General features: G+C 49.5%; 11 protein-coding genes across 11 annotated transcripts; 5 read left to right on the forward strand and 6 right to left on the reverse strand.

Moving 5' to 3' along the window:
- Positions 1 to 189: 189 nt before the first annotated feature.
- ONS95_007925 (uncharacterized protein) lies at positions 190 to 1,603 on the forward strand (the record flags this gene model as incomplete). The annotated part of the gene is made up of 5 exons (XM_058501451.1): positions 190 to 342; positions 398 to 563; positions 613 to 898; positions 998 to 1,325; positions 1,460 to 1,603. 5 exons carry the CDS (start codon positions 190 to 192, stop codon positions 1,601 to 1,603), a joined length of 1,077 nt encoding a protein of 358 aa, XP_058362771.1.
- Positions 1,604 to 1,735: 132 nt separating this feature from the next.
- On the reverse strand, positions 1,736 to 2,885 carry ONS95_007926 (uncharacterized protein). The gene has a single exon (XM_058501452.1). The coding sequence runs from the start codon at positions 2,843 to 2,845 to the stop codon at positions 2,525 to 2,527; it is 321 nt and encodes a 106-aa protein (XP_058362772.1). The 5' UTR covers positions 2,846 to 2,885; the 3' UTR covers positions 1,736 to 2,524.
- Positions 2,886 to 3,140: 255 nt separating this feature from the next.
- On the forward strand, positions 3,141 to 4,063 carry ONS95_007927 (uncharacterized protein; the record flags this gene model as incomplete). The annotated part of the gene is made up of 2 exons (XM_058501453.1): positions 3,141 to 3,244; positions 3,352 to 4,063. 2 exons carry the CDS (start codon positions 3,141 to 3,143, stop codon positions 4,061 to 4,063), a joined length of 816 nt encoding a protein of 271 aa, XP_058362773.1.
- A 488-nt stretch (positions 4,064 to 4,551) lies between these two features.
- ONS95_007928 (uncharacterized protein) lies at positions 4,552 to 5,337 on the reverse strand (the record flags this gene model as incomplete). Its single annotated transcript, XM_058501454.1, has 4 exons — positions 4,552 to 4,669; positions 4,732 to 4,858; positions 5,003 to 5,186; positions 5,248 to 5,337. The coding sequence occupies 4 exons, from the start codon at positions 5,335 to 5,337 to the stop codon at positions 4,552 to 4,554; spliced, it is 519 nt and encodes a 172-aa protein (XP_058362774.1).
- An 854-nt stretch (positions 5,338 to 6,191) lies between these two features.
- ONS95_007929 (uncharacterized protein) lies at positions 6,192 to 6,791 on the reverse strand (the record flags this gene model as incomplete). Its single annotated transcript, XM_058501455.1, has 3 exons — positions 6,192 to 6,275; positions 6,383 to 6,528; positions 6,584 to 6,791. 3 exons carry the CDS (start codon positions 6,789 to 6,791, stop codon positions 6,192 to 6,194), a joined length of 438 nt encoding a protein of 145 aa, XP_058362775.1.
- A 1,456-nt stretch (positions 6,792 to 8,247) lies between these two features.
- On the forward strand, positions 8,248 to 9,442 carry ONS95_007930 (uncharacterized protein; the record flags this gene model as incomplete). Its single annotated transcript, XM_058501456.1, has 3 exons — positions 8,248 to 8,498; positions 8,551 to 9,118; positions 9,173 to 9,442. The coding sequence occupies 3 exons, from the start codon at positions 8,248 to 8,250 to the stop codon at positions 9,440 to 9,442; spliced, it is 1,089 nt and encodes a 362-aa protein (XP_058362776.1).
- A 1,197-nt stretch (positions 9,443 to 10,639) lies between these two features.
- On the forward strand, positions 10,640 to 13,537 carry ONS95_007931 (uncharacterized protein; the record flags this gene model as incomplete). Its single annotated transcript, XM_058501457.1, has 2 exons — positions 10,640 to 11,824; positions 11,924 to 13,537. 2 exons carry the CDS (start codon positions 10,640 to 10,642, stop codon positions 13,535 to 13,537), a joined length of 2,799 nt encoding a protein of 932 aa, XP_058362777.1.
- A 321-nt stretch (positions 13,538 to 13,858) lies between these two features.
- ONS95_007932 (uncharacterized protein) lies at positions 13,859 to 18,074 on the reverse strand. Its single transcript, XM_058501458.1, has 2 exons — positions 15,672 to 18,074; positions 13,859 to 15,626 (listed from the first exon to the last, which is right to left on the reverse strand). The coding sequence occupies exons 1-2, from the start codon at positions 17,841 to 17,843 to the stop codon at positions 14,250 to 14,252; spliced, it is 3,549 nt and encodes a 1,182-aa protein (XP_058362778.1). The 5' UTR covers positions 17,844 to 18,074; the 3' UTR covers positions 13,859 to 14,249.
- A 148-nt stretch (positions 18,075 to 18,222) lies between these two features.
- ONS95_007933 (uncharacterized protein) lies at positions 18,223 to 19,427 on the reverse strand. The gene is made up of 3 exons (XM_058501459.1): positions 19,315 to 19,427; positions 19,174 to 19,263; positions 18,223 to 19,126 (listed from the first exon to the last, which is right to left on the reverse strand). The coding sequence occupies exons 1-3, from the start codon at positions 19,400 to 19,402 to the stop codon at positions 18,420 to 18,422; spliced, it is 885 nt and encodes a 294-aa protein (XP_058362779.1). The 5' UTR covers positions 19,403 to 19,427; the 3' UTR covers positions 18,223 to 18,419.
- Positions 19,428 to 20,029: 602 nt separating this feature from the next.
- ONS95_007934 (uncharacterized protein) lies at positions 20,030 to 21,292 on the reverse strand (the record flags this gene model as incomplete). The annotated part of the gene is made up of 3 exons (XM_058501460.1): positions 20,030 to 20,085; positions 20,135 to 20,826; positions 20,874 to 21,292. 3 exons carry the CDS (start codon positions 21,290 to 21,292, stop codon positions 20,030 to 20,032), a joined length of 1,167 nt encoding a protein of 388 aa, XP_058362780.1.
- Positions 21,293 to 22,689: 1,397 nt separating this feature from the next.
- Positions 22,690 to 27,979, forward strand: ONS95_007935 (uncharacterized protein). Its single transcript, XM_058501461.1, has 4 exons — positions 22,690 to 23,449; positions 23,509 to 23,871; positions 23,919 to 24,076; positions 24,128 to 27,979. The coding sequence occupies exons 1-4, from the start codon at positions 23,431 to 23,433 to the stop codon at positions 27,566 to 27,568; spliced, it is 3,981 nt and encodes a 1,326-aa protein (XP_058362781.1). The 5' UTR covers positions 22,690 to 23,430; the 3' UTR covers positions 27,569 to 27,979.
- Positions 27,980 to 27,999: the final 20 nt, after the last annotated feature.

The raw sequence follows: 27,999 nt of genomic DNA on the forward strand, positions 1-27,999 counted from the left end.
ATCTCCGACCCATGCTCGCCATGGCCGAAAATAAGAGAGGGGCAGTGGCGACCATTGATGGTGAGAGATCGAGGCCTGATGGATCTCCTCTATACCCCGCACTGGGGCATCCATTATCGCTGGACAGATGGAGGACAAAGCTAAGCCGCTTGAGAGACAAACCACGACATATCTGAATTCCGATATACAATGTCTCTAGAAAGTTTGGACACTGGCTCAGAACCAGCGTCGGAATCAGATATCGAAATCAATGAGAGAGATGTGAAAGAGGTTATCGAGAGTATCAAGGAAGCTCAATATTTTGATGCAAGCAGCATGGCTCCGCTCACTCCCGCGTCACTGGTATGTATTCTTCAACTTGTCGCTTCTGTGCAAATCGGTAACTAAATGGTGTTAGGCAGCTATTGCTCGATTGAGGGCGTACACACCTCCCCCCTTCACAACATGGGACAAGCTTCCGCTAAGCAGGAAAGCTGCAGTGTTGATCTTACTATTTGCAGACCGCCGGGGTGACCTTCGCGTTGTTCTCACTATGCGTGCTTCAACTCTCAGAAATTACTCTGGTATAGGTCACTTAATTTTATGTATGCATTCTGGTCTGACACAACTTAGGACAAGCGGCCTTTCCTGGTGGTAAAGCAGATACGCTTGAGGAGAAGCCATTCGATATAGCTAGACGGGAAGCTTGCGAGGAGATTGGTCTTCCTCGAGACGACTCCAAGATTCCTCGTCCGTTTCGAATTGAGCATTTATGTCAATTACCATTCAGTTTCGCAAAGACTGCACTCGCAGTAAGGCCTTGTGTTGCATTCCTGCACTCAGACGACAATGGCGGGGAAAAGGCTGCCAGTGTAGAGGATAGCATGATACCACGTCTTGATGCAAAGGAAGTTGCAGCGTAGGTGGCTCCCTTGACTGTTACCTTAATCATCTCAGTACACCCAAGTCCTGTCATTTCTTTTGGAAGCACTTACGGCATCATGCTGAGTTTTCATAGTGTTTTCTCAGCTCCATTTCATAACTTTCTTAGAGAACAAGACGAAGTTCAAGAAGGGGACCAGATAGTTGGGAAGAAAGAAGACTGGTACGCAGGTCAATGGCTGGACTTCCACGGCACCCAATGGCGGATGCACAACTTCTATGTTCCAATCAACAATCAGAAGGTTACCAAGCCAAAGATGAGAGAAGGTGGACAGGCAGCTATCGCCGAACAGCTCGACGAGGAGGAAGATGAAGGTATGATGAGGTACAAAGTATGGGGTATGACTGCACGGATGCTTGTCGATGCGGCTCGTTTGGCATATGGGGAAGAACCCGAGTTCGAGGTATGTTTCTCTAGATTTCATACGCGGTGCGGCACTTCGTTCAGGAACATACCTTCCAAGTCCAGGAAGAACAGACTGCCGATTCCAGTCTTTTCCACGGGTTTCCCAATGACATCAATGCTTACGAGTCCAAGCACAATACCCATTTTGGTGACGAACCCATGATTGATAACCTCTACAACATGAATCGACTCGGGGAGAAGATACCCGGCGGGCCAGATTTGACGGATGCGGATATCAAGCAAGCCCGTGAGGCTGCGGGGGTGGCGAAGATTTAGGGATGGGTCCTGATAACGAAAACGACAAGTAGAGTGGGCTTACTAGATTAGAGGGCTGTGCAGCACTGCAAAATTGTAGGATGACGAGGACAAGTTATGGGGCAATGACTTTAGAAATCCGTGGGTCTGGGAAGTTTCCTTAACGTATTGTTGCCTACCATACTACAGTATCATTTCCAGAAGCTACTATCAAAATGTGTGTCTCGAAAGCATTGGACTCTTCCATGTCACTCCTTGCGCTCTGCCAAGTCTGTCAACTTTGTCATCAGGGCCCAGAGCTCGTTTAAGTCCCCTGAAAAGCTCTCGCTTAGGTCATAGAAACCAGGTACCACGCAAAAATTTCCCCATAGTCTGATATATTCCATTTTTACAACCATGTGGCATGACGGTGAAAATTTCGCTTCTGAGATTGGTCTTTAGGTCGGGAAAATTTGTGAGACTATTTGAAAGATTTGCAGCGCGCGGTGGGGGTCCACTTGTTTAAGCTTTGGGCACGAGAAGTCTATTCGATGGGCCAAGACGACGAACTGGGCTGAATACCTGGGCGGTTACGTAGCGGATTTGGAAGCTCATGATGATGATGCTTGCAGAGGTCTGAGTCGCAAAGCTTTCGGCTCAAACGAGGGGTAGCTTCCAAGATGTTACGGTGTATCTGGCAGAACGAGAGCGGCGCTGAAAAGTGGAAGATGTAATGTCTTGTGCTCCAGCAGATCTGTCCATCATGCGCTGTTTTCGAGCGTTTTGGCGCAGCGTGCTTATGAGCCATATTGCATTGCATCGGCGAAGACGCTCTGCTCTGTTTCTTCTTTCAGGGTTGCGAACGCTCGTGGATGAAATGACGCTTCCAGAGCTGTCGCGATTTGTCAGCTCTGGGCCTATGTAGCACAGCGATGCACCACAGTGCAGTGACACGTCGTGAATTTACTCCGTCGGGGCTGGCTCCTGGGCACTACAGGCTGCTGGCTTTCCAGGCAACATGTGAATATCAGCCCGGCCCAGCTCACACTCTCCACAGCACAGTGGATGGAACAGCCGATGAGCCAGCCAGTGAGTGCCAGAGTGGATGCAAGTGCGACTCCATGAGCCAACGGAAGTGAGACGATGTGTTGAAGTACCGTAATCGATTACTGTGCCAAAGCTAGCGAGAAGGGAGTGGGAGGGCTGGAAGCCTGGAACAAACTCACGGTCCAACAGGGCCCTTGCTCGCGCGATGTAGCGCCCCGGCTTGGTATCCATGCCCATGCCCTTCCTAACCGTACGGAGACTACAGCGAGACTAGACTGTTTGTTCCAGTCTTGTGTCCATTCAAATTTATAGAGTCAGTCGCCGTCCGGTCGTCTTTGCTCACACGATAGATAGCCGTACACAGCCACCGCCCTTTTAGTTCTGGCTTCTACGAAAAGTATATTCCCCGACTCCTCTCCCATCACTCGACATCTCTAACGTCCACTCCCCAAGCGTCGCGACATACTTATCATCGACATCAATATCGCATCGTCTTATATCAACTTACAATACCACATACATCAATACAGACATGGCCGACATATTAGCAGCGTTCGACCAGTTAGAAAAGAAGGAGAAAGCTAAGAAGCCCGTTAAGTCCACAAACAAAAAGTTTGTAAACCCGCTGAAATCATCGTATGGCCCCCCAATCTCTTATCAGTTTCATCGCCGCATGTTTTAGCGATCTCCCGATAATTGGTTCCCCTCAGTTCAGATCATCATGTTAATCACGACAACCACAGCAGCGGATCTCAGCGCACAGGACGGACACAAACGCGACCTCAGAGCTCCGGCAACAGTCTCGTGCCTCCCACCTCATCGGGCGGCGAGCGATCCCCCTCAGTCGTCTCCAACCGCCGCATCTCCTTCGTCGCAACGCCCATCCCTCCCTCGACACAGCGCCGTCTTCGAGTCCCCACGAAAACAGCCTCTCTAGCCTCTGGGTTCGCATGGGATCCCAAGCTCACGAAATACGGTGTATCTGAGCGCGAGTGGGAGAAATTCAGCGAAGATGTCGTCAATGCAGCTTCGCTGCCCAAGAGGGCGAAGTACATGTGGTCGCTGGTCAGGCAGGAGGTCATCGATAAGCTGAAGCGGGATCTGGATTTCAATGGCGACGTTAAGACCGAACTAAAGCAGTGGAGTGCGCATTTCAGGCGGAAGGGATTCACAGTTGGGTTGGAGCTGCCGGGCAAAGTCAGGGAGAGGGAGGACGAGACTTTTGAGGAGCGCCAGCTGGCGGAGAGCTATGCGAAGTTCTTCAGGGTGGTGATCACGCCTAATGCGGAGAGGAGCGCCAGTATCTACTCTAGGAACTCGAGTTTGACGAGGAGTATCACGGGCGAAGGGCTGGCTACTAGCAGGAGTACGCCGAGTGCGAGCGAGGATGACGATGATGAAGAGGTGAAAATCAACAGTGGGCAGGATGACCAAGTTAAAAGTACTGATGTCTGACAGGATGGGAGAACGGGAAGGGAACGTGGATAAAGTGTCCATACGCACGGAAACGACTTTACGACTGTATCATATGAGGGCTTCCTTGATAGCCGGTGGAATTCTGAGCGTGGGATTTCTGGAGCAGATGATTTGTGATTAATTTCAGCGTGCGGTCTCAGCACTGAGAGGGTTTGGAATTGCTGTATAGCTACCTCTTATGAGACCCGATAGCCTGATGAAGCAGCTTGGTGTCTTTTATTTCCATACTTATATGGGTTTGCGGTATCAGCTGCATGCAAAGCGAATTTGGATAGTAAGTCGTAGCTCAGCTATGCAACCAAATTGGTAATTTCTTTCACTGGGGAATTGTCCAATGACATCCTCTTCTCCCCACTTACACATTGTGTCCCCAAAATACGCCCGCGTGAATTGTAAACCCATTGCATATGCCATGCCACCTGCTCTTATACCCCACGTTCTCGACATCTCAAATGGTATCATCGCCCTCAATGGCATGCCGAGTCCTTAGTTGCACTCGTATTATTTCCAAATGCCAGATACCCCACAAACGACCCAACGCCAACCGCAAGCATCACCCATCCATTATAAGTCATAAAGAGGAGCCTGTAAATTCTCCTAGTAAGCTATCTCCCGCAGTATACGACCGAGGAATAGGTATGACTCACATCAACATAAACGCATAGAACGTCTGCACCGCATAAATCACCGCCTTGATGATATGTGCCTTTTGGCTAACCTCCACCTGATTACGTCCTGTCCACAGGAAAGGCGTCCTTTCAGTAACAGCTCCAACTTTACACCCGCGGGAAAAGACACAATCTCAGCTTCATTTATTCATTTCGTTTTCCATTCATCCATAGATAGACATGAAAGAAAAGGCATATTTATGAAGTACTTGTGGATCTGGGGGTTGAGAGAGGGGAGGGGAAGGCTTACTGGGTGCGGCTTCGGCCTTCTTGTTAACGTGTTGTTCGTATCTGCGGGATGCTGAGCGGATAGCTTCGTAGGCTGCGGTGAGGGCTACAACGGCGAGGAGGGAGAAGAGGAGGCCGGGTGTGGTTTGGATGTGCCACCATTTGAAGACAATGCAGAGGTTTGTGGTGTCCCAGGTGAATAGCATCTACGATCCAAGTATCAGCTCAGCTTCCACAGGGCGGGTGGACGCCTGGCTTTCAACTCACGTTCATATTGCACATTGGTCCATGGTCCGTACCGCCATGTCCCATATCGCCGTGCCCCATCCCCGAATGATCCATATGCGAGTGATCCATACTGTCTGTAACTTCGTGCTTTGAGCTGGCCAGTGATTCTGTCGTAAGATTCGTAATCGAGATAGCTGGACTGTGGAAAATGTTATTTAGGTCTGGGCTATCTCCAGAGATAGGATGAAGATATATATCGGATCGGTCGGTACAGCGAGTAGCTCTAGCTTTGTGCGAATGACTTCAGTTGTTACACCTGAATCGTGTCGTCTAAATGAACTCTCTCAAACATGCTCGTCTCCAATCGTCGCAGCCCAGCTCGGAGCGGGCCGAGGCTAGATCTGATTGGCTTGATGGATTGCACGTGATGGGAACATCAGTATCGCTCTGTAAATTTCGATGATATTTCTTGCTTGCTGCAAACTCTACATATCTGCTTGGTTGCTATACTTTACTTCTACAGATCATTGACACTCTTGTTTGCCTGGAATACAAGGGTGTGGTTTGCTTAGAATCTGACTCTTGAGATGCTCCCGACATCAATCCCAGCCAGGTTTTCTTACTGCTGTACACTTACTAGATATGCATCCTTTCCCACAAATAGATACTTTGTGTCCAGAATGTGGGTAATAAGAGGCTCGCCTGATAGCCAATTGCAGGCCAAGTTGGCCTCGACAAAGGCAATTTGGAAATACGTCACTTCGGTCAAAACAACTGGTGGATGACAAGGCACAAGGGGCCATTACATGGTTCTTTTCTGACTTGATACTATCGAGAAAATACATCTTGTTTATAAAACCTCTGTGACTCTTGCACCACACTGCCCGCCTTCAAACACCATGTCACGAATGGGATTGGGACATAAAGAACCCAAGATTAGGTTAATCATCGACAATATCTCTCGGCAACCCACTGGGTGATCTCTAATCCACACGAGGTATCAACTTCCTTCCATCGAAGTAGGTGTACTCCATGGCATCCATATCGATATCGGTGAAGTTTCTCACCTAATTGAGGTCCTGATTAGCTCCGGTATACAGAACTTTGCCATATCTAACCATGCCTACACACATCTGGTAGACGAAAGAATGGAGTGAAGCATGAGAGGACGTACATTGATGGCTAAAATGTCATTGTCTGGGTCAGGCTTAGCAGGCGACGTGCCGTGAAAGTCGATCAGAATGCTGGTTCCGCAGTTCGTACAGAACTTGTGGGTTTTAAGCTTGGTATTGAATTTATAGGCTCCCATAGTTTCATATCCTGGCACTAATCAGCTCCTGGACTTAAGAAAGGGGGAGTATTTCAGCAAGATTACCTTGCGTAAATTTGATATCCCGACGTGGTGGGTAAACAAAAACGTAGCCTTTTTGAGTACAGATTGTGCAGTTGCACTTATTTACTTTCTGTAGAGGGAAAGGCTTGTCCAAAGTGACTGTGAACTTCACATTTCCACAGTGGCATGCTGCATTGTGTGTGTTCCGCGGTTTCTGACCTTCCCCAGAAGTGGGATTGATGTCTGACATCTTGCGCAACGGCGGCGGAGTTTCTAGCGCCAAAAAAGGTGTTCAAAGTAAAGTTACAGATACTGTATGAGGGATAAGTAGCGAGAATGATTGAGTATGTATCTGTGAACGCCGACAACAACTCTCGCGAGCGGCGTGTCTAGTGCTTACGGCGTATCTCTGACATTTTGCTGACAAACCAAGGTATTCTCAGTACAAAAACAACCCTCAGGAATCCTCAAACAGCAAACGTTACCAGGGCATGCAACGCAATAGCCTATCGGCGTCAAGGCCAGTGCAAAACCGCCAGATAACTCACACCATCCCCTCCATTGCCTTACCTGAGAATGGATATAGGTGAAAAGTGATCAGCGTAAGGCCGAGCGCAGAGGAAGAATAGTACATCTGATCTCGCCAGACAGATGATAGGCTGTACGGAGGTATGCGGTATAGACCAGGAGGGAAACAAGCCCGATTCCTTCGATGTTTCCCTATCACGACTTACGTAGTCGACGGAAGGGTAGACACGTCCTGGAGCATGGCCGCCTGAACATTCTTTTTGCTGGATCAACCTCATGAATAAATCACCCTTCAACAAAGAACTAAGTAGTTGAACAGCCCAAGAGGTATTTGGACTGTGCACAAGACGTCCATAAGTACAAGTACTTCCAGGTATGGACCGAATGGTTAGGCCAGCTCCCGAGGGTGGCCGGTGGCCGTGAAGGGAAAGCGGGTAGTCCTACGATTTCTCATCTTGGAAAGGGGACCCGGATTCCGAAAGAAATCGTATAATTGGGGCCGTGGAAATATCTTGCACGTATCCTCCCATCCCAGGTCGGTCATCTGCACAAAGAGGTTTGATGTTGATGACACTTGGAGAGTAAGAGGCGGCGGAAGAATTCGCGCCAAAAAGGCGTGGGTTCGGAGGCAGCCGGGATCTCCCTCCACACGCATTCCTGACCTGACCACAAAGAGTCAAAGACAAAGACGGGCACGGGAGTCATCGCCGCAAGGCTGAGCTTTAAAGCTGACAAATGGTGTCCGTGGCATCCTGGTCGCAGGTCTCCATCCAAGTCCTCTATTTCATTTCCATTTCCGTTACTTCCTACTTATGCTGAAACGATATCCAATACAATAGGTGAGAGGGTACATCTTAGATTACGGTTACGATTACCTATTCCTATTCCTATTCCTATACGAGAGACGCCGTTTTTCTAGGAACTTTACGGGCCAAGCACTGGGTAACCTTGGGTGTTGTCGGCCATTCGGGACCCTTTGGCCTTTGCACGCGGCTGCGCCGTATCACCCCTTCCCTGGAACTGACCTCGACCTGACCTCCCTGAGGCACCGATCTGGTTCTTGCTATACAAAATAAAGTCCTGTCCTCGATGCTTGCTCCAGGCAAACGCTAACAACTTCTCGTCCAACTACCAGTTTGTCATTTCATACATTCAGTCTTGACTGCTAATCAACCTCAATGTATGTCGCAAGAGCATCAACAAGACTTCCGATCTCCAAGCAGTCTGCTGCACAGCTCTCGAGAGCAGTGGCCAGCTTTTCTCAGTGTCATCCAGTCTCGAACAGCACAGCAAGTCTTGGTTTGACGACTGGTCTCTACCAACCTCGCCGTCAATTCTCTTCCACGCGCAAAACACAACTCCGAGATATCTTCCCTTCTCCAGACCATGAGCACATCAAGAAGACTGAAGCTGCATGGCCACATCCCCCGTGAGTTCTTCTGTTAATGCTTGGCCCCCATGAGCTCATCCCCTATTCGCAGATATGATGAACAGAAGATGAGAAAGGATATCTACTACGCCCACCGAGAGCCAAAAGACTTCTCCGACAGAATAGCTCTATTCATGGTCCGTCTGCTTCGATTTGGAATGGACACTGCAACCCGATACAAGCATGATGTCGAAGTGCCAAAGAAGGTTGGTGATAGCAATGCGGTCGTAGAGACCAAGCCGTACGGTATGAGCGAACCCAAGTGGCTCGTCAGAATGGTTTTCCTCGAATCAGTTGCGGGTGTCCCAGGAATGGTCGCCGGCATGATCCGCCACCTCCACAGCTTAAGACGACTCAAGAGAGATAATGGATGGATTGAAACACTTTTGGAGGAAGCCTACAATGAGCGAATGCACCTTCTTACATTCCTCAAAATGGCTGAGCCTGGCTGGTTCATGAAATTCATGATTCTTGGAGCTCAGGGTGTCTTCTTCAACTCGATGTTCCTCTCCTACCTCATCTCACCCAGAACATGTCATAGATTTGTCGGATATTTAGAGGAGGAGGCTGTCCTTACATATACGCTTGCTATTCAAGATATTGAAGCCGGCAAACTTCCTGTGAGTTTACTTCCGTGCGTATCTAATGACGAGAATAAGTACTGACCTATATAGAAATGGTCCGACCCCAAGTTCCAGATCCCCGAATTGGCTGTCAATTACTGGAAGATGCCCGAGGGCTCCAGAACTATGAAAGACCTCTTGTTGTACATCAGAGCAGATGAGGCCAAGCACCGGGAGGTCAATCATACTTTAGGCAATCTTGATCAGAAGGAGGATCCCAACCCCTTTGTAAGCGAATACAAGGACACCGACAAGCCGCATCCTGGCAAAGGCATCGAAAACATCAAACCACTCGGATGGGAGCGAAATGATGTTATTTGAACATTTCCAGAACCACACGCGGCGCTGAGCTGAAGGCGAATAACTACCTTACTAGGACTTGGGTAACTCATTGTGGTATCCGGGATTTACCCTAAACCAAAAACGAACACCACTCTCCGCTTGTACATATTTTACCAGGACGAACTTCCTATGTGCTTCACGTCGGCGTTCTGGTAGAAAGATCTCCTATTCTCGAAAAGTTTTAGATACCACTGGCGCAATGCAAATATCCATTACCTCACGGGTTGGATTAGGCGTTTACTTTTGTGTCTTTTGAATTAGCATATCAGGTTAATAATGAAGCGTTATGAAGCAACTTTGCCATTTATGTTTTGCTATTCAGCGTGTTGTTCTCCTATGATTATTTGTTCAAGGGATGCCAAGTATTTAGAATGAATGTTTTGCTGGGGCAATGCGTTTTACTATGCATCAACCCCCAGTTCGACTATCGATATGATGCGTCCTTGTGGCCTTGCAACCATTAAACACTTTCACATCTCTGGGTCATCTGGGCCTTCTTGCGATACTTCCGCACTGTCAACCTCAATTCAAGGTTGTTGATCCCAGAGCACGCGGATTGGCGGGAAAATATTGCGGGGAGAGGGGAGAGGTCGGGGAAGATAAGCGAGAGCAAAGTCTTGGACGACGATCAATTTGCATGTCAGTACGGTACCTTACATTTCGCTTCTACTTTAACCCGAGGCCACGAGTTTCTGAATTCTGCTCTGATCAAGAGTCAGAATCCTTTTCAAACTCCTGCGTACAGCCTTTCCCGCGAGATCTGTGGTATGGTACATCTCTCTCGGCGTCCAGGACTCTTGTACTTAGGCACCCCTGTTGACTGCAAACCCTGACAGATTAAAGCGGATAGTTCGGACGCACTGCCAGGGAAGGCAGCTCGACAGAGCAGCAGCGACCGAACCCCACTGGAAACCAATTTAAAGAGAAGTCATGTTGCCATCTTGGCTAATGTGATGGAATTCTGTGTCGCTTTAGCAATAACCCGAAAACTTTGCGTGCTCAGGGGTGGATCATCCTTTACTTTATGATGAGGGGTACTTTGTTAAAATATATAACCCCCACTATATCTGATGGTGAAGGTAGGTTCGACCACCTCGTCCTTCTCTCGACATTTTCTTCTCCTTGAGGCACTGTTCTCTGAAGCCCGGTTATAAGGCTTCGAGCCACTCGCCCATCATGTCACGACGACTTGTTCTTTCTCTTGCACTCTGTGGTTTGTTTGATTCTGTCACACCTCAGTTGTTTCCCAATTCTACCAATTCCAGTACAACAAACTCTGCTTCAGTACATTGGCTTGGTGAAAAGCCGACGTACAACTATGGCACAACGTTCGGACTTCCCTGGGCCCAAGGACAACATTATCCCGGAAATACCACATTTACTGTGTCAAGTTCATCTAATGAGCAAGTCGAACTTCAGAGCTGGGTCACAGGTCAGTGGGCAGATGGCTCAGTTAAGTGGACTGGCCATGCCATTCCTGCTTCTGATGTTCTAGCCGACAAGTATACCGTCACGGCACAGAAGTTGAAGAATACTACAACTTCTCCCTTCACGAATAAGACTGGGTCAATCACCGTCACAGATTCAGACTCCAAGGTCACTGTCAGCACAGGGAAACTCACAGCGTCATTTCCAAAGACAGGCAACGTTCTCATCGACAGCATCCAAACCAAGAGCGGAAAAGTCATTGGGAAGGACGGACACCTTGTTCTTCAATCCCAATCAGGCGTTGCAGACACATCTGAAGGCCGTGCAAACTCTTCTATCAATTACTTCAATTTCTTGAGCAAGATTGAGGAGGTCACTGTTACTGAGCAGGCTTCTGTTCGGGCTTTGGTCACTGTTCGTGGCAACCACACAGTACAGGATGGTGGAAGTCATGAGGATTGGCTCCCATTCGTCTTGCGATTCTACTTGTACGCCAATTCAGACTCCATCAGATTGGTCCATAGTCTGGTGTTCGATGGAGCTGCAAACGAAGATCTCATCACTGGTGTGGGTATCCGATTCAGTGTCCTGCTGAAGGACGAGGCTCAGTATGACCGACACGTAAGGTTCGCAGGTGTTGACGGGGGCTTGATCAGCGAGGCCGTACAAGGTATCACAGGTTTGAGAAGAGATCCTGGTCAGGTCGTGAGAACGGCACAAGTCGACGGTGATGCTTTACCAGCTACCAGCACATGGGATGTGAGAGTGTCTTCCAGACTCAGATGGATTCCAACTTGGGGCGACTATAGTTTGAATCAACTGTCCTCGGATGGTTTCACTCTGAGGAAACGAACCAAAGCTGGCCAGAGCTGGGTTAATGTTGCTGGAGGAACTCGTTCAGGTGGTTTGGCGTACCTCGGTGGTGCAACAACGGTGAGCTTGGTCTTTCATTTACGTGCTGCCTGAAGTCAATCACTTCATGCCACAATCCCCAAAGACATAGCAAGAATCCAGCACTGACTCATTCTGTAGGGTGGTCTGGCAGTGGGGCTTCGTGACTTCTGGAAACGTTTCCCCAGTGGACTTGACATCTCGAATGCATCGTCAGACCAAGGTGACCTCACAGTCTGGCTCTATGACCCAGCTGCGCAACCTCTCGACCTCCGCCCATACCATGATGGTCTAGGCCAAAATGGCTACAAGGATCAACTCGATGCTCTTGAGATCACTTATGAAGACTGGGAACCCGGGTTCGACACTCCTTACGGCATCGCCAGAACAAGCGAGGTTTACCTTTTCGGTTTCGAAAAGACACCCACGAGAGACACACTCGCAGGGCTAACAGAGTATATCCATAACCCTCCAGTTCTGGCCGCCGAGTCCGCATACCTACAAGAGTCCAAGGCCATTGGCACCTACTGGTCTTTACCAGACACCGACAGTCCCCAAGCAGCTGTAATTGAAGACCATCTTGATTTCCTATTCAAGTTCTACGAGGAGCAAATTGAGCAGCGCAGATGGTACGGCTTCCTTGACTATGGTGATTTCATGCACACCTATGATACGGACCGTCATTCATGGCGCTACGATGTTGGTGGTTATGGCTGGGATAACTCTGAGTTGTCACCAGATCTGTTCTTCTGGTTGTACTTCCTGCGCACTGGCCGACAAGATGTCTACCGCTTTGCAGAGGCATTGACCCGCCACACGGGTGAGGTAGACGTCTACCATATTGGCAAATGGAAAGGTCTCGGGACCCGTCACGGGGTCCAGCATTTCTCAGATAGCGCAAAGCAAGCCCGTATCTCGCAGCCGCAATACCGCAAATACTTCTACTACTTCTCCGGCGGAGACGAGCGAGTTGGCGAGCTTATGGATGAACTCCTCGATACTGTCAACACATACGGAATCCTCGACCCAAACAGAAAAGTCCGCACTGATGGCTGGGTTCCCACACCGGGCTCATCAGTAGCCATCGGTCTTGGTACGGATTGGGGAGCATTGGCAGGTGGATGGTTGATCGCCTGGGAACGTCGCAGTGCCCGATGGGAAGAAGCGAAGACGAAACTCACCAACACGATCAGTGGCATCGCTGCTTTGAAGAACGGTTTCGTGACCGGCACATCACTTTTTAACCTCACATCCAGCACACTTGGTCCTCCTCCAGCGGATCCCAACAATACTGGTTACGTAGCAGTTTCACATCTATCCGCTGTCTTCGGTCTACCAGAAGTGGTATCCGAGGCGATTGAGTACTACGGCTCCGATCTACCTGCTGGGTTCAAGGACGCCTGGCTAGACTACTGCTACTACTTCCGTGCTAGCAGCGCTGAGCAGATTGCGCGATACGGCGTTAGTTTCGGCTCACTGAACTTGTATCAGGGCCATTCGAGACTGATTGCGTACGTGGCGAACGAAAAAAATAATGCTACTATAGCCGCCCGAGCGTGGCAGCAGTTTTACTCATCTGATGGGTTGAAGCCTACTGCGGCGTGGAACAAGACGAATGTGGCTGGTGCCAGGGTCATTCATCCTGTCACCGAAGCCCCCTGGATTCCAGGAACGAACGACGTTGCGCAATATGGTCTTGCTGCTATTCAGAATTTGGCTTTAGTAAGAGATACTCTGGAGAGTTCGTATCCGTAAAGGCATAATGGTACAGTAAGATATATAGTGAGATACAATTGTAGGGTGTATGTAGGTTTCTTTGTACATATATTTACTTCCATGCACGCTAGATTGTACAATGTAAAACACTACTAGGAGAAATGAATGAGATCCTCATGGTGACCAGTCTCTCGTTAATGAGAAGGATTTGCAAATATTCCGATAAGCACAGATTATGGAAGGAGAATAAGAACGTATAACTCGAATTATATTTTTGCTCCTCCTCGAGCGACCCGTCTTCCCAGAGACAATTGTACTTTCGATCCGTCCCAAGTACGATCCCAAGACGCCCACCAGCTCCAACAAGCAGAAGACTACATTCCATAGCGACAGGCTGCTTGTATATGTACAGCCTGGAAGAGAATAAACATTGAAAATATGAAGAGCACTCAAGTGAAACAGAATCTCGCCGCCATTCCATGCAACGCTGCTCGCAAAACCATGCCATGCAATGCTGTCTTTCAGAAACTCAAGTATTAAATGGCCAAGTGGGGAAACGCGGACCCTGCCCACCGAAATCATATGCAGCATACGTGCAAAACTCACTGCCATTGCAAGCGCCAATTACAAATGATTGCAACCATCGTGCATGGACTCCCCATCACCAAGAACCGTCGATAGATCCAGAAGCCCCGCATATATGGACGGGGACATATAAATTAGGTTGTGTATCAAAGACAACAGGAATTGTCTATGCAAAAGTCATCTGAACATCTTTCTCCGTGCCAAAATCATCATCATCATCAGCCCAGGCATTATGCGAAAAATCCATGGGAGCGAGGGTAGCCGGCAGCGTACTACTGCTCTTCAATTCTGGTCTTTGCAATGTCGCAGCTCGATCTGTGGGTTCTGGCGTAGGTGGATTGAGAGGGGATGGTGCGCGAAGAGGAAGGTGATTGCTAGAAGTTCCAGCTGAAGGGGGAGGAGAGCGGTAGGCAGTGTCGAATGTCATCTGAATTTCTTCCTCTTCTGCTGCGTAGACTGGAGGTGATCTGCTTGATGGAATCCACTCGCTACTGGACTGGCGAGGCGAGGCAGCTGGCGAAGGTTTGCTGACTTTGAGCATCGAAGAGCCATCATATGACTGCGTCTCCCTTAAGGAAGTACGGGGATGAGCAGGACTTAAGGAAGGAGAGCTCAAATCGAGCTTCATAGGAGGGAGCGTAGATTTGAGCTCTTTCACCTCCATGTGTTCGCTCGCAAGCTCAGCACGGATGGCGTCAACATCAAAGAGAACACCGTGGTTATTGCCTTGGCCATCTTCGGTTCGGGTAGACACCGGCTCCCCTTTGGATTCTTCATATGTCTCCCATTCTTTACGTTCAACCACATTCTTCTTCTTCCGGCTGAAGAAGCCAAATTTTCCCTTCGACTCCTTTTCTTTCTCTTTCTTTTCAAGTTCTTTTCGAGCCTCTTCGATCTCGTTGATGAGTTCTCGCTGGCGCTGTGCGTGGTTTTCAGGATCTGGATCCTCGATCTCGGTGAACTCATCGCTTTCCACTAGCCAACCAACTTCGCGAAGAAGCTTGGGCATTGCTGTCCGGTATGCCATATGACCTGGCACAAGGTCTGTGACATCGACATTTTCTAGTCCTGGAATCTCTTCTACAGGAGCAAGCCCTGCGACTCGACTGATACCACCACTTGTCAAACGGAATAGGTAGCCCAGAATCCAATCATTCCTGGCGTAACCGTTGACAAATCTTCCAGCAACCACAGATCGAGCCTTCAAGTACTCATCTCTCTTGGCAACGATTGGCGAACCGAAGAGATAGACATTTTGAACAAGACCATAAGCCCCTTTCCTAGCAAGTTCTTTGAGACAGGCAAAAATGACCCTAGACCCAAGAGAATATCCCACGAAGGTGATGGGTCGCGTGCCAAGATTTCGGTCAATAAGCGAATCAGCCAAAATGAGGCCAGCCATATTCGCGCGGTCAAGAGAAACAGTCCAAGGGTTATCGATGAGATAAGCAAGTTTTGTCAAGACAACAGGTAGTGTCAAGGCGGCCATAAGACCAGTCAAAATGGTGCTTCCGAGCACTTGTTGGAGACCTTGGGTCAAAGCCTATTGTATGTTAGATGAGACTTGTGAGTAGTGAATGATGCTGACCTCTGTAGCCAAGATATTGATGGTGTCTCCCATACTTTGCAGCATTTCAGGCTCCCACAGCACTGAATATATGTCGCCCATGATGGGATCAACAGTGCTATAAGGCAATCGTACATCATCTACCTTTCCCGTCATCCATCCCGAAACAGTAACGATCAGATTCACTCGCTTATTGTTGTGCAATGGTCGGTACTCGAACGTTTTAACGGCTCCTGTTCTTCGATTCGCAGCTCGGACGGCGATGATACCACCAGAGGCCGCAGCACTGGATGTAATGATGGCAGCGCCTCCGGCTCCTGCAAGGAAACCACCTGTACCGGCAACACCGATAGTGGTAAATCCTGCTGCCAATCCAGCCCCAATGACAGGTGCTAGTAAGCCGGCAGAGAGACCAATGACCAAACCACCTCCAACAGTAGCGAGACCCATCATCATGTAGCGCTTCTTCAAAGCCAGCTTTCTTCGGCTTTCTTTATGCTCATCTTCGTTCCAATTTTCTTTTTCAGCAGCTTGCTGCATTTCTAGTGCATCTGTCACTCGCTTTTCGAAACGACAAATCTCAAGCCATGATACATCCATATTATCTCCCACTTTCTCCAGTAGGACCCGAGATCTGGAGTCATATACCGAATCAGCGATCAGGGTCAAGAACAGATCGCAAAGAACAGTCCAGCGAAGGTCAATGTCAAGGTTTGCTGTGGTTGGGAGTTGTGACGGAGTACGGACTTCTGGCAGATCATCGCCATCATGCTCTTCATATGGAGGAGGGGCTTGTGCGGGCTCTTCCTCCAGTCTGGAGGAGGATATTGAGGGTCTAGATGATAGTGACAACCGCGAACTCTTATCTGTTGAAGTCATTGACTCGGGTCTGGGCGACGAATTGCCAGGGGCAGGGGGCTCTTTCTCCGCCATAGGATTCTTAACTCGGGCGTTTTGCATGAGTGTGGGGGTCAAGTCTTTAGGGACAACGCCGTGTTGGGCCAATTGCTCAATCATGATCTGTTCCGCTGTGCTGATGTCCATATGTGCATAGAGTCGGACCATCATCTTTTGGCTCCACATCTGCATTGCCTCCGCTGATAATTGGATCTCCTTTTTGCTTCCCCGGGTATGGTTTATTGATTCGGCCGCAGTTACCATATTTGACAGGATTAATCGTGTCATTCCAACATAGGCAATCCTTTGTCCCTCAGTTAAGAGATCTTTCGTAGCTTGCATCTGCGACGTGGCATCCCGTTGCTCTTCGTCTTCTAGCTCGCCAGCGCCGGTTCCTCCATTAAAATCTTTGAATAGGTATTGAGTATTCTCGTCCAGACTCGTTGCTGATTGAGCATCTTCGTCTAGTTGAACTCGTGTATACCCCTTGCCAGCACCTCCCAGACCTTCATACACATCTTCGTCGACATCTGAGTTATGCTCTTTCGCAATGAGCCTATTGTCATCATCGTACATGTCGTATGGCGCAAAGGCTGGCATTGTCTGCCACTCATCCTCTTCCACTACTGTTGTCTTAGCATCTAATTGTGTCGTATGCTGATGTGACCATTCCGATATGCCGCCATTCTGCGAACTTTGCCCTCGAACATGTGTGGCATCCTTTGGCTCTGCGTCCACGCCTTTCTCTCCGTCCTTTCTCTTGTCACTATCCGGTTCCTTTTCTACTGACATCGCTGGCTCCGGGGGCCGACTCGTCTCTGCGGCTTTGGCAGACTCTTCCACAGTTGCATCAATCGTCTTGGGTTCCTCTTTGACAGTATCCGCAACTTTCTGTGGCTCTGTAGTAGCAGCTCTCATTGCCTCTGGGCTTTTACCCTCCCGGTCTTGAGACGTAGGTATCGGTGTTCCAGGAGGCAATGGCGTTGAGCGGGCGTCCTTGAATTCCTCATCCCCACTAGATTCCTCATCTAAACTCTCAATCTTGGGTTTCGCACCACCGATCGATTCCTCAATTTTTTCGATTTTGGAAACTTCCCCCTTCACATACCCATTTACTCCGGGCCTAGATGGTCTCTCCTCGACATCGTCCTTAGTCTCCGGTTCTACTGGCATTGCGACCTTATGCTTGACCACCGGTAGGCCGAAGTCGTCGAGTTCTGCCACAGTTGTACTGGGCACAACATGGCCATTGCTAAGAGCCACTTCTTTGTTCACTGGTTGTCCGCTCCCCGGCATATTGGTTGAGCTTTCCACCGCCTCGTGTCGCAACGGCCGCCGTTCCTCTCATCCAAACCTTCCTATGACGGGGTTGTCTGAAGCTGGAAGCGCTCCTCTGTTCGTGGGATAGGATTCGTCTCCGGCAGACGCATGCTTTCTGAAGCACTGGTTTGTGGTTCGAGGTCGTGCTTAAGGGGATGATTGTTTGAAGTCGTGTACTGCAGGGGGTTTGTTACGCTAAGTAACAAGGAGACTCAAGGTGGGGTGGGGCTTGCTGTCACTGATCGATCATCCCCAGGTGGCTTGCGGAGGTCCAAACGGCTGCTAGTAGTGTCACTGCGGAACTCGGGACATTTTCGTTCGAGCAGGTACTATCTGGAATTTGACTTGATTTGATTCTTCGTTTACTCTCATACTCTCTTCTTTTACTTGCCATAGTTTCTTGGTTGCATTCATAATAGCCAACCCTTGCTATTGAGGAAGAGAAATAGCCCGTTCAGAATCCCCAGAGCTCTTCTTTACGGGGTATTTATTGATTGCTATCAATCTAACAGTCCGAACCACTAGAACGCCCTTCCCGTAACCCCAAACTACCTAATCATCCTCCATATCAGCCACCTCTGCCCCAAGAGCTCCTCCACGCTCAGCCCCAGACTTTGGCTTCCTCTTTCGTTTTCGTTTAGCACCGTGTTCAGGTCCATCTGACTTCTCTGGATTTGACTCTCCAACAACCAATGCTTTGATCTGTTTCTGATCAAAAGGGCTCGATCCTTCTTCCGTTGACTTCTTTGACTTCTTTACAGCCAGAGGATTTGGACCTTTGGGTCCCTTCGCCTTTTTCTTCTTCTTGGGTATATCCATCTCTCCTTCAGCCCCTGCCATCTCTTCTTCGTCCTCACCATCCTCCCTTTTTCTCTTGAGACTGCCACTGCCTCTTTTCAATCCCGCCCTGAACTTTACCCGTTCCTCCTTCTCCCTATTGTCCGTACTCGCCTCAGCCATCGGCTCCATAATCATGACACTTCTATTGATATACACCAGCGGTACACCTAGAATTTCTCTCATCTGTTTCCGTACTTCCAATTCCTGGCTTGCAACAACGTATCGATTCTTATTTGTCTTGCTGCCCTTCGGATCAACTACTGAAGCTAGACATTCCTGCGTGCTCAGCGGTTCGGGGTACTCTTCTGGTCGGTGACCACACCTTCTTCGCTCGTATTTTTTTGCTTTATCAATGAGATAGGAAACGCCTGGTTCTGATGCCGCAGCGTAGAGATGGCGCATCGAGCATTGGGTGATCACTGGCTCGATTAGCAGGTACATTCCACAGCTAGATAGAAGCGCATACTTGGCTTTACTTCGCCGTGGAGCGTCCGTTCCAGTCCTCCTACGAGATCCATCTTGAATTTGTCCGCATCCCTGATCATTTGCGCATCAACTAGAGCACATGGTGAGTGTCGAACTGAAGGATTGGAATTGGAAGGCTTACGAAGAACTTGATATGGTACGCGGAAGCCATAACTGAGTCCATACCGCTGCATAAGCTTCCGGTACTGTTTGGATCTTTTGCCCCTCATTTTTAATGTGTAATGTGATTTGGTCGTCGTTGGGCTCGTTCCCTGCTGCTGTCTGGGAATTTGAAGTTTTATTTTGCGCTACCGCCGATAAGCTTATCAGTTGCCAAGCCCAGGCGCAAGGCTGAAGCTCAAGAATTGCAATGCCTCAACACTTTGTTTGCAGAACGATTCAATGGCAAAATTCAAAGGAATGTGCTTTTATTCCGAGCATACATTGAGTGTCTATGGAGCCGCACGAAGAAAGGAAGAAACACTTAAGAACGATCTGCAATTGCATATGACTTTGGTTCAGCCTTACACTCCCAAACTTCTACTGTTGCAGCAGCAGAATGTCATTCATTACCCTTGCAGTTCACAACGAATATGACAAAGTCATTTGGTCGGATCGATTTTCGTTGTCAGACGTGGCTTTCGCCGGGACACCATTCCCTTAATATGACAGTCTCCTCAGATCACCTTGGCCAGTTCTTGGGGCTGCTCTCATCCCAAGTTTTCCAGATCACACGTGTTACCTCCTCGCCTCAAGATGTCTATGCCAACTTCTCGTGGCGATATGGAACTGGCCACTCCTACGGCTAAAGCCTCATTGTAGCAGGTTGCTGTTTGTTGCCCCTCTACAGCCCATTTTCAACCTTTGCTCCGTCTGCAAAGAGCAGCAACTACACTTATATCGTCTAATTTGCCTAGATCTTGGTTAGACAGACACATGAGTCTCAAGTACAGGGGACTGACCTCCTTCCATTGCCAAGCCCTCCTCGACCGCGTGTTCCATGAATGGACTCTCTGCAAATGGGTCCGTTGCTATGACTTTGGCGGCCTTCATTAACTCCTCTGCCACAAACTTCATTCCTCCACCAGCTCCGCCAGTCCGATCGCCAGCGCTCTCTCCGCCTTTCCCGTTTTCCCACTTTTGTATGCTATCGACCACATTCTGAATGATCTCATGCTCCCATAAATTGTCAATAACTCCGTCCGACATGGCTAGCACGACATCATTTTCTTCAATCTCGACCTTGTCCATCACAGCATTCTCTCGAGGCGTATCTGGACTGTTAGTTCCTAACTGTCTTGGACAGTCGAACCAATGCCACTGTTCTGTTGTCTTGTAAATCCGGTCCCCATCTCGCCCGTCACGCGGCCGAATAACCAGAATTTGAGAGTCTCCCAGATTGGTTACGTAGAGAAGAGGCTTAGCAGGAGCATTCGGATCCGAATCAGGTCTCTGAAAGTGTAATTGCGCTCCAGTAGCCGTGGTTGTTCCTTGCCATTCATTTGGCTGCGAAGTGGCCTCGATGGTTTGTTCGTAGGCCCTTTGGAGGTAATCGATCGGTGTGGGTATGTAGAACTTTCCTGGAGGCCGTGGCCGATTCGCATCAGCCTCTGTTTCTACAGCCCAAAAATGCAGTATCAATCTTGCCCAGAGCCTGTGTGTGTCAGCATGGATTGACGACGAGGGCAGCGCTGTTCGAACCCGGCATGGCCCCCAGGTCTCGTAGACCAAGCACCAACTCCATCATCTGCCGCAATGAACTGATCGCTCGCGTATACTGCATCGTCTCCGTTCGTGTATCCTCTGATCTTCTGCCCATTGACCAAAGGACGCCGGTCGCGACTCCTATCGTGAGTGCTAAGAGGATCTGAGAAGGAGCCTGATGGCGGAGAAAGGAAGGGCGGAGGGAACGGCCTTGGTGCTCTTTTCGCAAACAAAGCAAGGCCGGTTTCGAATCGAAATGGTAGAGGCTCACGTTGCACTACAGTCTGGTCAGTACTGGTTGCTACTGAAGCTGCTGCTTGCTCTAGGCGACATCTTGAAGTGCTTTTCGTGAGAGAACGGCGGTATTGAGGGATTATGGCTCGCGCAACTGGTACTCGTAAAGTCGACCTCCTCATTCCAGCGTCGTTAGTAATTTCAGAAGGAGAAGACTGCGGGAGACAAGCAGATCATCGATGATGTTTGTTTTGAGAAGCGGGAAGGGCCCAACAGATTGTCCGCGATAAGAAATGATTGGAGCGGGCTGCTAAAGCTTGGCAGGATATTTTACTTTGCGGGGGAAAACTCAAACAGTTGGCATTATTTCAGCCTGCCCAAGTCGACCTCTCTCCCCCTGAAGGGAAGTGAAGTACTGGATGTTTTCGATCCGAATTGGCTTGAGGTTACATTAATGCTTCGCAAAGGTTGGGCATGGTCGGTGTAACACTCTGTGCAACCTGCAAGCAGGCGGGTGTCAGGCGAGGTGCGAGGCTACTGTAAGGTATTTTAGGATTTGGCCTACATCCTCGCTGCGAAGTTGCAAGTTGCATCTCATTGACGCATAAACATGCCCTGTACAAGACAGAAAGCCGAAATTTCAGTCTGCATAAGATTTACCACTTTCCTCTATTCTCATCTAATCACGTTAGATAATCTATATATCAATCCATGTACCAATTGGAAGCTTCCAAAGCTACCCGCAATTATCCCAGAGTCTCCAGAACGGAGAATGCAATTGGTTTGTGCATGAGCAATGACGACTCAGTATGACTTTTTGATCATTGGACAGGTGTCATGTTCGCCGCTTAAAGCTTCGATTCAAGGTTCGGGCGGTTGTCAATAAAAGTCAGTTCTATTGCTTTGAGACGCCCAGTTGCGTCTGAACCGAAGACAATTTAAGCACAAGAGCAGTGGTCATAGTCATGCATGATTCGATCATCTGAGAGCCTCAAGAGTCAAGAGCCATATTTGTTGCTCCAGATTCTACAGTCTGGCCGATGGACATGTAGCTATATTTCTATCGTCTTCTTGCTGATCATTCCGAGTGCATTTCCTCGGATCCGAACTGAAAGCGAGACGTCAATGGCAACAACATCGTGGCCGGTGGTGCGGTGCAACATTATCAACGGCTTTTGGAAGCTCGTTCCTGGGGGCTCCGCTCGTATTCCATCCGCCTTCACCAGTATGGTGCCTCACAAGCTTCCAAGCCTGCGGGTCGATTGGCATCCAGGTGATTTGAATTGGAATTCAATGACAAGAGACTGGATTTCTCTACTGTCCTGTCCTGTCCTTCGGCCTTCGGTTCGAGCGATCCAGTAGCTTGAACTTCGCACGCCGCGCCACATAAGTTATTTATTTATATGACGCGTCCAAAGACAGGCCAAGGGAAATGGCTCGTCCTCGTCTTGTCTTTCCGCTCGGAAGTGAAGCGAAAGCGTATCCGGCGATGATTAAGCTAAGGAAGCTAAGGAAGCTACGGAAGAGGAAAAGCGCTCGTGTGCTCGTATGGACGGACTTCCATTCAATTGACGAGACGACTCGATGCTTTTGTGGAGAGAGAAAACACACCTCTACTCTACTCTTACTCTACTGTACTGTACTGTAGAAGATTCGGCTTCACCCTTCTTTTCTTTGTCCCACCAGCCTTCCCTGCCCTGCCCTGCCCTGCCCTGCCTCGCGACCTGCGCCTCTTCCAACCAACACCTCCATCCCATTCCCATTCCCATTCCCATACCGTCCGCCGTTCCTGTCGTCTCCCGACTCTCGGCAAAAGATCTGCTAGCCCAACCCAGCCCTTGCAACCCAGCAGCCCAGCAGCCCAGCAGCCCAGCCCAGCCCAGCTGCCAGTCTCTGTGACGTTTTTGCCCGTTCAGTCGGATCAACCCTGGAGATATCTGCTGCACCAGCTCAGGCCCCGTACAGTACCTCACTCTACTCTCACTCTCACTCTCACTCTCACTCTCACTCTCGCTCTCGCCCTCGCTCTCACTGTATACTGTATACTGCACCAGACGACCACGACCTATCTCATTTTCAACCCAGCCTTCAATCTACCATCCTTTTTCGCCTGCGCTTTGGGGTCCTGCTGTTCTAGGAGATTTTCTTAGGAGCACAATTACTTGATTGTCTCACCGTCGCAGCTGCGAAGCTCAACCACGCCGCCTACGTCTGCATATGTCAATAAACTGAAGATCAACCGGATCGCCGGAAGAGCAACATTTGATATAGGAGGACAATATCGCATTCGTTACCCAGAGAATACTGCAATTCAGCCAAGATGTCAGCCCGAAGTCGAGGTATGCATGGGTTGTGGGAAAGTTGGGGATGCCAGCGTGCTGACTTGCTGTTTGACCAGTACTTTCGTTCATGTCCAACTTCTCGAACAACCACAGAGATTCGCAGAGAAGCCCAACGCCTACAGCGCCCACACAAAAGTATGAAGCTCCAAGGAGCGAGCCTGTTCGACATGCCCCTACGATGCCCGTTGGATCTTCTCAGTACAACATGGACGGGAACGGTGGCCAGCCAAGAGTTCAACGGGAACGCGCTGTGTCAAGTTCCAGGCCTCTGTCTATGATACAGACATATCATCCATCCATGATGGATGTCTCCCAGGATACTTTGCCTGAGCTTCAGCCCATTTTCACATTTCTTAATAGTCATGCAAACAAACTGTACCAGGAGGGGTACTTCCTAAAACTAGACGACCAGAATACGCGTTCGTGCTTCTTATTCTTAGAGAAGTATTGTACTAATCTGAAGCAGATGGTAGACCAAACGCCGACCGCACATGGACCGAATGTTTTGCACAGCTTGTAGGAACAGTATTATCATTGTGGGATGCCGCGGAGCTTGATGCTGCGGGTCAAGATGGAGAAGTCCTCCCGAAATTTATCAATCTTACCGATGCATCGATCAAAATGGTACATAATATCTGGTAAAGAGGAAAGACGCAAATGCTCACATATTACCAGATTGAAGCACTTCCAACTAGAGCCGACAGCGAAGCTCCATTGCAGAACGTTCTCAGCATTTCGACTGCCGGCAAAAATCGATACCTTTTACATTTCAATTCTCACCACTCGTTAATTCAGTGGACAGCGGGCATTCGACTTGCCATGTTTGAACATGCCACCTTGCAAGAGGCCTACACTGGTGCGCTGATTGCCGGCAAAGGGAAAGGGCTGAACAATATCAACATCATCATGGACCGGGCAAGAGTCCCAACTGCTGACTGGGCACGAGTTCGTTTTGGGGCGGGAACACCATGGAGGCGCTGTTGGTGTGTCATCTCACCTCCTGACGAGAAAGAGGTACAGAAGCTTCAAAAGCAGCTCAACAAAAAGAAATCAGCTTACGACCGATCCCGACCTCCAATTTTGAAGGGCGACATCAAGTTCTATGATACGAAAAAAACCAAAAAGGTCCGCCCAATTGCCACTATCAGCGATGCTTACTCGGCTTTTGCCATCTACCCTCAGTCTAAGCCGTTGATTGATGCTTCAACGCTTGTAAAGGTGGAGGGGTCTATCACCATCCATTCAAACCCACCGTCGACTACAGAAGGGTTCGTTTTTGTCATGCCAGAGGTCCATCCCGCGGTTACTGGTTTTGAGATGATGTTGCGTTGGTTGTTCCCCGTTTTTGATACTTTTGGATTGTACGGACGTCCTGGCAGATTGGTTGCCGACACCACGGATCTCAGAAGTCTGATGTTTGCAATGCCGAAACACCGGAGATATGGTTACCTCGAGATTCTTGATGTATCAAGTCTCATTTTGGAGCCTGGAAGTGCTAGTTGGAGGGAGGGGGAATGGCGGAAAAGAATGAAGGAGCTGACGGGCAAACGGATGACAGCTGTTGAAAGCAGCAGCCAGGCCAACAGCAGATATAACAGTAGGAGAAGCACTCGAAACAGTTTTGGGCCCTCTCGCAGCAGGATACATTTCGACGACGGAGCTTCTGTTAGGTCTACCCCTGCGAATGCCTGGGGCCCTGGCGGCCAAACAGATGGAACTTTTGGAATCCCACGAACGGACTCTGCTCCGCCTGGGGTCGGTGCTTTTGCACCTCCTCCTCCTAGATCCCAACCTAGCGCCCACAGTCGGTCTTTCTCTGAGAGCCAAGGACTTGATCGTTTTCGAGATCAGCCACCGTCGAACTACGACGGAATTTATGAGAATGCCCCAACACCTCCACCGCATGCTGTGGGTGTAGCCGAATCCCGCGATATTCCAGACCAGAGGTACCTTCCTGAGATTGGCTCTACGCCTGAGCGTATCAGTTCAGAGGACGAACAGGTCGCTAGATCCACGCCCGTACGAGAGCTGCACGAGCTGCAAGTCGCTACAACGCCAGAGCCAGTCGCGGCTCCCCCAGCTTTCGCCCACGGTCCTGGTGCTATGCCAATAAGCAAGCCATACCACTCACCAGAATTGCGTAGAGCTAATAGCCGCATGTCGAATGCTACACTCTCGCAGTTAGCTGGTGCTGGAGGTGTTGCTGCTTATCATGCACATGGAGATGATGCTAGGACAGATGAGGATCACAGACAGCCGTCGAATGGCGACAGAGGGGTACTGCCAGCTGCCAACCTGAATGGACTTCCTGCTAATCATGACGGTCTGAATGAAGGCTTGGTAACAGCATCAAAACCCCGATTTTCTTTCGAAGATTCCTCCCCGTCCCATTCTACGGAGCTTAATACGCCCACGAACTTTTCACAGCCATCTTCGAATTTCCCATCTACCTCTCGTAATTTGCCTTCCCCGGACGATTCTCGAACTCCACAACCTCCATCATTTGATGAGCAAGCACCGCAAAACCGTATGTATCAGCCACCACAAACGTTTGATTCCCCTTCGTCGAATAGTCCCAGTGGACCCATTGGACATGGCCATTTTCACCAGCAATCGACAGACTCAACATACAGCACCGCATCCCAGCCACGCCTCCAGACCAGTCCGAGTATCGTACGCAAGCCTCTCCCTGTCCGCAGCTCCAGTATCCAGACACCTGCATCCGCTGAAACATCAATAAGCACAGGTAGCTCAGGACAGCATGTTATCGACCAAGCAGCATTTTCTATGATCGGGCGTGACGATCACAGACCTGCTCGGGGTGCCGAAAATCAACTCTATCGCCAAAATACCGATGCCAGCAGTGTCTATGAAGACGATGCATCGAGCGCATCCCCCGATTATGCTAGTACCAGACGTTCTGTTGATACCCGAAAGTCCATCGAAAAGCCACGAGCTGGTGTTATGAAGACTGTCGGCAATACAGAAGATTCACGATATATGAGTAGCCAAGCTACCAGTTCGCCACCAATCCAGATAGATTTTGGGCCCACCTTTAATCTTGCTTCGGGTGCTCAACCAAGAAGTCAAAGTCCTGGCCCAGCCCAAGCATATGCCAGAGCGGCCAGCCCTGGCCCTGGATTAAATGCATATACTGCGGATCGATCCACACAGCATGGAAGTCCAGCAAAAAGACCTGACAGTGCTGGGGATTCAAGGTCACCAGCACGTAAAGCTATCACGCCTGAGAATGCTCATTATCGAAACAACTCCTCGGACAGTCGGACAGTGGCATGGCAACCTGGCATGGCTGCCAGTGGTAATACGGGGAGCAGAATGTCGATTACTCCAGAGCAATTTGTTCAACAGCGAGCTGCTATGTCACCTCCAACACCACTGTACGCACACCAGCGCCAGCCTTCTAGCAATGCTCTACGTGCCAATACACCGACGCCCCCTCTCGCCAATCGATCGAACGACTATATGGCCCACCACTCACGAAACAGCTCTATGGACTTACTCCAACGACCAAGTTCGCGCGGTGCCAATGTGGCTCTTGGGCCATCCGGCACAGGCGATATTCCTGCAGCTCTTTCAGCCCGCGAACAAGAGCATATCGCGAAAATGACTGGAGCCCCATTTATCAGCATCGCCCACAATAACAACCGGCAAGCGCCTGCTGGTGGCCTAGTCGGAGCTATTGAGGTGAGGGAGCGAGAAAAACAGCAAGCAAAGCAAGGCATCAATAGCCAAGCTGTTCAAAATGCTATTACGCAGAGGCAACAGCAGGCTCTATACCAGCAGCAGCAGCATTACCAGGAGCAGATGGTGTCGGAGTACCGTGCACCGCAGCAGTATAACATGGGTCAATATCCGCAGCAATACCCGCAAGCTCAAAGACAGCCGCAACAACAAGGCTGGGGGAATTCGCCGGCAGCGAGGGTATTCGCACAAGGTGGTGGATGGAGCGCGTCCACTCCTTCACCAAGCTATGCGGGGCTTGAGCAGGGCAGACAATCACCATCACAATACCCACCCCGACAACAGCAATACTTTCCGCCACAGCAACCGCAACAAGGCCGAGGCAACGGGTCGTTTCATGGCCATGGGTACTAGATACTAATTAGGGTACTTTTATTTTTCGGCGTTGAAAGAGCCCTGTTGGGGTCGAGGCGTGGCGGGTGAGATCATTTTGTGTTGCCTAGTGATGGTATCAAAAGCAGCGGTTCAGCGCAGAGTTTTTCCTTCTGTGTATTTCCTAATTTTATTACTCGTTACCACCCGGGGCCCCTATTACTATCGGGTGTCTCAGGGACTTTTCTCTTTGTATTCTTGCATTGACGGCGAACAGAAAGTGGCGTTTTCCCCGGATCGCACTCATGGTAGTGGCATTACCTATCTACTTATAGAAACAGAAGAGCACAGGAGAGGAGACTGGTTTATTAGATTGAATGGATGAACGAAAGGAGAGAATGAGCAGAGGCTTCTCTCACGTTCTTGATACTCCGTCTTTGCTCCAAATGAAGATGTCGTCCTTATTTCCACCT

The sequence above is a fragment of the Cadophora gregata genome (assembly GCF_030347475.1).
Source record: "Cadophora gregata isolate MNR1 chromosome Unknown scaffold_2, whole genome shotgun sequence".
Classification (NCBI taxonomy): domain Eukaryota; kingdom Fungi; phylum Ascomycota; class Leotiomycetes; order Helotiales; family Ploettnerulaceae; genus Cadophora; species Cadophora gregata.

Bases quoted from the DNA above. Each gene is read 5' to 3' on its own strand.
- ONS95_007933 (XM_058501459.1), bottom strand. From the start codon at position 19,402: ATGAGGGGCAAAAGATCCAAACAGTACCGGAAGCTTATGCAGCGGTAT. The intron at 19,264-19,314 runs GTAAGCCTTCCA...CATGTGCTCTAG, and splicing joins CGTACCATATCAAGTTCTTC to TTGATGCGCAAATGATCAGG. The intron at 19,127-19,173 runs GTATGCGCTTCT...TAATCGAGCCAG, and splicing joins CCACGGCGAAGTAAAGCCAA to TGATCACCCAATGCTCGATG.
- ONS95_007926 (XM_058501452.1), bottom strand. From the start codon at position 2,845: ATGGGCATGGATACCAAGCCGGGGCGCTACATCGCGCGAGCAAGGGCC.
- ONS95_007932 (XM_058501458.1), bottom strand. From the start codon at position 17,843: ATGCCGGGGAGCGGACAACCAGTGAACAAAGAAGTGGCTCTTAGCAAT. The intron at 15,627-15,671 runs GTCAGCATCATT...AACATACAATAG, and splicing joins TCAATATCTTGGCTACAGAG to GCTTTGACCCAAGGTCTCCA.
- ONS95_007935 (XM_058501461.1), top strand. The intron at 23,872-23,918 runs GTTCGTGCTTCT...AATCTGAAGCAG, and splicing joins ACTAGACGACCAGAATACGC to ATGGTAGACCAAACGCCGAC. The intron at 24,077-24,127 runs GTACATAATATC...ACATATTACCAG, and splicing joins CCGATGCATCGATCAAAATG to ATTGAAGCACTTCCAACTAG.